The 8733-nt window shown below is 42.0% G+C and overlaps 1 protein-coding gene across 1 annotated transcript in view; it reads left to right on the top strand.

Moving 5' to 3' along the window:
* The window catches only part of USP40 (ubiquitin specific peptidase 40), a 93873-nt gene that overhangs the window by 8641 nt on the left and 76499 nt on the right, over nucleotides 1–8733 (top strand). The window contains exons 3-4 of the mRNA XM_006866764.1: nucleotides 776–889; nucleotides 3901–4065. Coding sequence (XP_006866826.1) covers nucleotides 776–889; nucleotides 3901–4065 — 279 coding nt within the window. The remainder of the gene's footprint in view (nucleotides 1–775; nucleotides 890–3900; nucleotides 4066–8733) is intronic.

Raw genomic sequence — 8733 nt, 5'->3', positions numbered from 1 at the left:
TATATATATATATATATATATATATATATATATATATATATATATATATCTCCAATCTGTTGGGAAACAAGACTTCTGTAACCTATAATAAGACCATGGCAGTGTCAAATTGCCCCAAGTTTCTCACTGTGCATTCTCACACTGGTCAACCTGCCCCTCCAGTCTCCAGCCTGCGTTACAGCCCTGACCCTCGGCACACCACATGAGCAGGCTGCAGACTTAGACAGGGCAGAGAGCAAGCCAGGCAGGGCACAGGCACCCCAATTGAAAAGTGAGGTATTTATGCCTGGAAAATTCCTACCTCAGAAGTCTGCTTGTCCCTGCGATCATTAAGAGAATGATGAGCTATTAGAGATGTAAATCGCTGCCCATCTGCAGTTAGTTGGTTGGTTTATTAGTGTCTGCTTAAATTTTAATATTGATCTGAACTATTTTGTGATTAAATTAGACTTCTTACAACTTGAATCTTAGTTAGTTCACCGTCTGTAATAGGATACGTGTAAATGTTCTTCTGAAGGAACTGATGGTGGTGTGGTAAGTGCTGTCGAGTTGGTTTCAACTCCTAGTGACCCTGTATAGGGTTTCTGAGAAACAGAAACAGCTGGTGGGTTTGAACTGCCGACCTTGTGGTTTGAAGTCCAGTGCTGATCCTACAGCGCCACACCAGGAGTCCAGAGCTGAGACTAGGAGATATAGAACTGATGACAGGTGTCTTTAAAAGTCATCAGCATTTTAAAGAGATTCCATTTAGAAATGGTTTTTGTTTCTCATTCAGGTTCGAATCATCCCCTTACAGTTACAGCGGCTGTTCTCTCAACTTCTGCTCTTGGACCAGGAAGCCGCTTCCACCGCAGATCTCACAGACAGCTTTGGGTGGACCAGCAATGAGGTACAAAGGGCAGCTTCACTGAGGAACAGTGTGGGCAGTAAAGAGACTTGTAAACACTGGTGTAGTATGTGACTATCTCACTTCCTTACATTTCGCCTTAGGGCCTTCAGATGCTGTATGATTGTTGCCTGCTCTTATTAAAATTTCACAAGCCAAAAAATTAATTTTTAGATACTTGCTGTAGGTAGGACTTTATGAATGGTAGTGATTTTTGGTTTGGGATGAGGTTATAGATACAGACAGAGGAAATGTAAGAGCTGATTTTTGAAATTTCTACCCTGGGAATCTTCTCTTCGTCTAATCAAGATACAACACATAGTACAGAGAAATTACTTACCGTTTGCATAGCAGTGTGCTGATCAGCCTTTCAGGTTCCCACTAGCAATAACGGACAAGCCAGGTGACCCGTAATATATAAATTTCTGTCTGCCCTTGGGATGTGCATCTGGCTGTTCTGAATTGAGCATCTGCCTTAAGCCACGCAGGGAGACCATCTGAGCTCGTTCACCCTCCTCCTGCCCTTTCTGTGGACTCTCTTTTCTTTCTGTATCCTCCTCTGGTGGTGACTTTCTCTCATTTCTCTTGACATGTTCCTGAAGGCTATTCCATTTGGTGCAAATATTAAGTGTTTATAAGCAACAAGTGGAGGGTTGCTTGTTGTCCAAACTGATGAGCGATCCTGAATGTACAGGAATTTCCTTTTGGAATAGCTGCTGTGTTCTTTCAACGACAGGGATTGGGGATCATGACAGGATTGAAAGAGGGGTTGGTGGGAGTTGCTGTATTACCGTCCACGGGTAGCCATGTGCTGGGCCTTCTAGCCGGGAGTGCTCCTGTATTCTGTGATGCTGTGTGGTTAAAGGAACACCATGACACTGGTGATCCATTCCCTGAAATGTGTGTGGAAATGTCTTCTGTAGGGCAGGTGGTGCTGTGAGTGAGCCTGTGGAGGGTTGTTGACGACCAGCTGGTGGGTTTGCAGTGCTGACCTTGCAGTTAGCAAGGCAGTACTGACTAGTAGTGCTACACAAAGACTGCTGGCTAATTCCTTTTTTTAAAAAAATAATTCTTAGTGTAGCAAGGAGGGGAGTGGTTAACTTTTCAGTCTAGGAGCGGAGGACCCTAGGACCATCAATGGAGAAAAGCGGAGAGCGGGATCCTACCCAGAGAAGCAGTGAGGCCTGAGATGGAGGCAGAGAAGACAACGTCAAGAGATGGTGTGGCTGGGGACTTGGGATCAGGAGATGGAAAGGGGCTGAGGACTGTGGTTGGGGGGTGCAGGCTTAGAGGGTACACCCTTTGGTTGGGTGAGGATGCATGGACGGGATGCCAATGAAACGATAGATGATAGAATGAATGTAAAACTAATGTTCTCCCATGTAAACTTTCACACAATTCACAATAAAACATTTATTAAAAAAATAATTATAATAATTCCTCGACGTAGAAATCTTATACCATAAAACTCACTCTGGAAGTTTGTGGACAAATGGAAATGAAAAAGAATGGAATTTTCCAATGAAATTTTTGAAGCTCCCTTGTGTACAATTCATTGGATTTTGGTATATTCACAAAGTTGTACAACCACCATCATAACCAACTTGAGAACACTCTTCAAACCCACCTGCCCATATTCCTATTGGCAACCCCTCCCCATTCTCCTTTGTCACCAGCTCCCCACAGACACGCATTAGTTACGACCAACATAATGCTGTAAGATAAGTTTGGACTGCAAAATCAGTTTGAACTGAATGATCAGCAGTTCAAACCCACCAGTCGCTCCTCAGAAACTCTATATAGGGTTGCTATAGACTTGCCGACACTTAGAGAACACCGTGGTGTGTTTGAACCATTGCCCTTGCAGTTAACATCCAATGCTTATCCTGAAGCACCAGACCCAGCCCCATTTCATAGAAACAGAATTGTACAATACATGATCTTTTGTGACTGCCTCTTTCGTTTAGCATAGTGTTCTCAGGATTCATGGGGTTGCAGGTTTCAGTACTTCATTCCTGTTCAGTGTTCCCCAGATGGACTGCGCTTTAAAATCCATTCATTAGTGAATTTCCCTGTTTTTGACAATGAGCATCCATTCAGATGTAGGTTCCATATTTACTAAAGCCATGAAGAGATTTTTGTATTTTCATGTTAAATAAACTTTTTTCAGGAAACCCTTTAAGAGTAGTGCTGATGTATTGGGAGTGACTTTCACAGGCACTTTTGCCAAACTGGCCGAGCTAGTAATACTGGACACATGCAGTGTCTAGTGTCTCATGTGAAACGGGGGAAAGGATCGGGAGCCCCACTGCTTGCCCTGATTTTCTCTGTTCTCAACTTAGCGGACTCTTCGCCAAAATCTCTGCCAGCACCACGTTGTCTCAGTTCCCTTGACCATGCCTCCCTCTCCCCTGGGCCCCCTCCGCTGCTCTTCTCCACATGTCCATGCCGGGGTGCCCCTGGACTGCCACTCAACAGTTGTTCTTAAGGACTATTGCAGTCTGTTGATACACTGCTACGTAAGAAAGGAATGAACGTCCCATTAGGAATCTTGCGCAGTAGCACTGTGCTAATCTAGTTTGAGTTGGTCTTTACATCGGCACGTTGTAGTTCTGAAATTGTTGATATTCGTCTCTGATTCTAGTGGGATTTTGCCATTCATACGCTGCCAACTGTTAGAGGCTTGCTGTGTTCTCTCTCCTCCCCTCTCTGTGGGCTTATTTTCCTACCAGAATCACTGCACTTTCCCCTCACTGTGGCATGGCCATGGGCACATTCTCCCACCAGAATCAGTGCACTTTCTCGTTACCAGGCGAGTTGGTAACACTGGTCTAATTGGGCACTCATTCTGTAGTGTGACTACAAGTGCCCTCCACTGGGTTTGAATTGTTCTCTAGATATCTGATCAAGACTTGCCTTTGGTGTGCTTGGTAAATAATAATCATTTCTTAACTAATAGTATTTTTTAAAATCTGAAGCACGAAATCACACTGACAAGGCCGCCTGTCTTGTAGGAAATGAGGCAGCATGACGTGCAGGAACTGAACCGGATTCTCTTCAGTGCTTTGGAATCGTCTCTAGTGGGGACCTCGGGCCATGACCTCATTAATCGTCTGTATCATGGAACCATTGTCAACCAGATGGTTTGCAAGGAGTGCCAGAGCATCAGCGAAAAGCAGGTAACTGTGCAAGCTTGTCTCCCATGAGCTAGAGCGTGAGCACCTGTAATTAGAGCTGTCGTCAGTAATGCTAGGCAAGGGTTAAAGGGTGTATCGCTAGAAAGAATTCTGTCACTTTTTTCCTGCTGCTTTAGCTGCACTAAATTGCTTCTTAATAATCCAGAATTCTCCATGCAAATGGAATGAAGCTAATACCTTAACATAACATCTTTTCTGCACTGTTCATGTTTCGAAAATAAGATTTGTGGGATCTTTACGAATGAAGGACTATGACTTCATGAATGAAGCCGGTATCAGAATGGTGGTTGGAGTGATAGAAGAAACTTGTTCTTAAGTGGCATTGAGTCAATTCTGATTCATAGCTACCCTGTATAGGGTTTCCAAGGAGCTGCTAGTGGGTTTGAACTGTCGACCTTGTAGTTTGCAGTCCAGGGCTGATCCTACAGCACCACACCAGAAGTCCAATTAGGGGAGTAACGAAACAAAAGAATACTGAGGAATGTTTACATATTGTTGGTGTTATGTGTCGTGGAGTCGGTTCCGACTCATAGCGACCCTGCATAGGGTTTCCGAGGCTGGAAATCTTTACAGGAGCAGAAAGCCTCATCTTTCTCCTACGGAACAGGTGGTAGTTTCACTGATGATCTTGCAACTCGCAACCCAGTTTGTAACCACTATGCTATCAGAGTAAAAATAAATCCAATCAAACTAATGACAAGTGTAATTACTGGATTTAATTTTATTAACACACTTCAGAACTGTCATTTGTATATGCTTATGTGAGATACTAGAATTCCTAGTGCGGTGCTATAGGATAAGCACTAGTCTGCTAATCACAAGGTCAGTGGTTCAAACCCACCAACCTCTCCTCTGAACCCCTATAGAGGGTCGCTATGAGTGAGGAACAACTTGACAGCGCTCAGCACAACAACATGGGTATTTTTGTATCTTGTTTTTAACTTGTATAACTTCCATTCTTTAACAAATCACCCAGATTGCCTGTTTGATCTCACTGCAATTATATATTGGAAATTAGCTCATGCAAATGAATGAGGGTGACTCAAAAGTGATCCTCAGTCTGTCTGTAGAATTTATTGTAATCAACTTTTAGAAAATACAAATACATCATTTTTCAGCAAAACCTCCTTGCTTTTCAAAACACTTTGTCAACAAGCTTTTATATTCCCTTATTAAAAAATATTTTAGGCTGAGCTGTGAACCACAAATGCACTGTTGTCTTCACTTTTTCATCAGAGGTCAATCTTTGGAGAACTGCTTTCAGGGGACCAAACAGGTGAAAGTCCAATGGCACATGATCAGGATTATAGGGAGGATGCTTTAGCATCTCCAAATGGAGGTTTGCAGAGTGTCAACAGTGTGGGCAAAGGTGTGGATATGCATTGTCATGCAAGATCACAATGCCCTTAGATAGCAGTCCTCTGCGTCTAATGTTAAATTTAGGCTTCTGCGCTTCAGTGTCTCATTGTAACGAGCACTGTGGACTGTTGAACATTTTCCTGATGGTGTTCTAACAGTGGACCTTGAGTAGCCCAGAAAACTGGAAGCATCAGTTTTCCAGCTGATGGTTGACCTTTGAACTTTTTCTTGGTTGGTGATTGGGGATGTTTTCCTCTGCCATTTACTCTCAGGCTCATAGTGATAAATCCATGGCTCATCACCAGTAACGATTTTTTAAAAGAAACTTTTACCATCCTTCAAATATTGATCTAAATTTTGTTTACAGATATCTAAACACTTCTGTTTCTGCTCGTCTGTGAGTTGTTTGGTTCCCATCTCACACTAACTTTTCAAACCCAAGTCTGTTGTGGATGATTTCATAGGCAGAGCCTTGGCTTATTTGCAAATGACTTCCCTCATAATCCACTGTCACACATCTGTTTGACAGAACCATTTGTTGAGCACGCTCAGTGTGGTCATAAGCCATGGACAGGCATTTTAGTATAACCGGTGTGCGAATAATTTTTGACTCAGCATCATAAAACAGTCATTTCTGTTTGTCTGCACATCTTCTCTATCAGGTGGGCTCATCACTGAGCAGTCCTTCGAAAACTTCTTTTGTCAAGAATTACAGACAATTTCTGAATTTGATTCTAAAACATTCATTAAATACCATTTTCTGAATGTTTTCATCGCTTTTGTGGAATGTATATATGTTTATGTTGCTTTTGAGTGCCTTCGAGTCAGTTCTAACTTATAGCGACCCTGTATAGGGTTTCCCAGGAGCAGCTTGTGATTTTGAACCACCAACCTTACATTTCCAACCGACATTGTGGTCCAACGCGTTATCCTCCAGCACCACACCAAGACTTCATATACATCAGATAATACAACCTTGCTTGCTGAAAGTGAAGAGGACTTAAAACATTTACTGATGAAGATGAAAGAGCATAGCCTTCAGTGTGGATTACATCCCAATGTAAAGAAAACAAAAATCCTCACCACTGGACCAATAAACAACATTCTTATCAATGGAGAAAAGATTGAAGTTGTCAAGGACTTCATCCTTCTTGGATCAACTGTCAACACTCATGGAAGCAGCAGTCAAGAGATCAGACGACGTATTGCATTAGGCAAATCTGCTGCACAGGAACTTTTTAAAGTGTTGAAGAGCAAAGATGGCAGCTTAAGGACTAAGGTGCTCCTCACCCAAGCCATGGTATTTTCAGTAACCTCATATGCATGCGAAAGTTGGACAGTGAATAAGGAAGACTGTAGATGCTTTTGAATTATGGTGTTGAAGGAGAATATTGAAAATTCCATGGGCTGCCAAAAGAACCAATAGATCCGTTTTGGAAGTATAGCCAGAGTGTTCCTTGGAGGCCAAGATGGCCAAACTTCATCTCTCATACTTCGGACATATTGTCAAGAGGGACCAGTCGCTGGAGAAGGATACCATGTTTGCTAAGGTGCAGGGTCAGAGAAAAAGAGGAAGACCCCCAACAAGATGGATTGGCCAAGTGGCAGCATCGATGGGCTCAAGCGTGGCAAAAGCAGTGAGGCTGGCCCAGGATCGGGCAGTGGTTCGTTCTGCTGTGCATAAGGTCTCTATGAGTCAGTACTGACTCAATGGCACCTAACAACAACAACAATATATATATACATTGTATATATACATTGTTATATATATATTGTCGTTGTTAGGTGCCATTGAGTCGGTTTCGACTCATAGCGACTCTGTATAGGGTTTCCAAGGAGTGGCTGGTGATCCTGAACAGCTATCCTTGTGGTTTAAACCAACCTTGCAGTCCAGTGCATTAACCCACAGTGCCACACCCGGACTCCATACATATATGTATGGAGTTTTCTTTATTTTTAAAGAAAGAGTTGGGAACAAAAAATACTTCTTAGCTATTATTGTCTGAATAAATGGAAGCTCTGTCAGTCTAGTTTGGGAACTAGTTAAGCGGTCTGTGTGTCTTTGAATCGCTGTAGGATTAACTTAGATATGATGTAGTAATTTGAAAATATTTTGGGGGGGAACATTAAAAATTACAATCTTTAATTTTTTGCCTCCAAAATTGAATGAAAAGATAATGAAACTTTTCTACAAGCAGCTTGAAGCTCCCTCATGTTTCTAGAAGTTAATTGTATTGCTTAATATTTCCACCATGAACTAACTATTGTTCTGTTAATATATACGTATGGATACATTTGGAGTACCTGTAATTCCTTAAAAGAAAGCTATTGTACACATGAACAAAACTAAAAATATGATTTTAAATATGTGAAATTTTAAGTGATTATTGCTAGAAAATATTGTAATTCAAATGTAGTTAGAATAGAATTGATAGTTTTCCTTTTTACAAAATACTTTCCTCCTAATTTTAATAGAAATACAACTTAGCACTTTTTTTTTAATAACTTGCACATTATATGTTAAACCAACATAGTAAGATAAGAAAATGGCATTTAATTAGAGAATGTAACCCTGCCCTTCCCTCCCTAGCCTGCTCTTACTTTCCAGTATACAAACTAAAATGCACACCTACACTTCAGAATTCAAATATGTGTTCATTGATTGGTTTGATTTCCTGATTGTTGTGGTTAGGTGCCATCGAGTCAGTACCGACCCATAGCGACCTTATGCACAGCAGAACGAAATACTGCCCGATCCTGGGCCAACCTCACTACTGTTGCCATGTTTGAGCCCATTGATGCTGCCACTTGGCCAGTCCATCTCGTTGGGGGTCTTTCTCTTTTTCTCTGACCCTCCACCTTACCAAACATGATGTCCTTCTCCAGTGACTGGTTCTTCCTGACAATATGTCCGAAGTAGGAGAGACGAAGTTTGGCCATCTTGGCCTCCAAGGAACACTCTGGCTGCACTTATCCCAAAACGGATCTATTGGTTCTTTTGGCAGTCCGTGGTACTTTCAATATTCTCCTCCGACACCATAACTCAAAAGCATCAATTCTTACACGGTCTTCCTTATTAACTGTCCAGGTTTCGCACGTATATGAGGTTATTGAAAATACTATGGCTTGGGTGAGGCGCACCTTAGTCCTCAAGCTGATACCTTTGCTCTTCAACACTTGAAAAAGCTCTTGTGCAGCAGATTTGCCTAATGCAATACGTCGTTTCAGTTTTTGACTGCTGTTCCCGTAAGTGTTAATAGTTGATCCAAGAAGAATGAAGTCCTTGACAAC

This window comes from Chrysochloris asiatica, unplaced genomic scaffold, assembly GCF_000296735.1.
Source record: "Chrysochloris asiatica unplaced genomic scaffold, ChrAsi1.0 scaffold00096, whole genome shotgun sequence".
Taxonomy (NCBI): domain Eukaryota; kingdom Metazoa; phylum Chordata; class Mammalia; order Afrosoricida; family Chrysochloridae; genus Chrysochloris; species Chrysochloris asiatica.
Note: the sequence above shows the minus strand (reverse complement) of the source record. Positions and strands in the feature narration are given on the sequence as shown.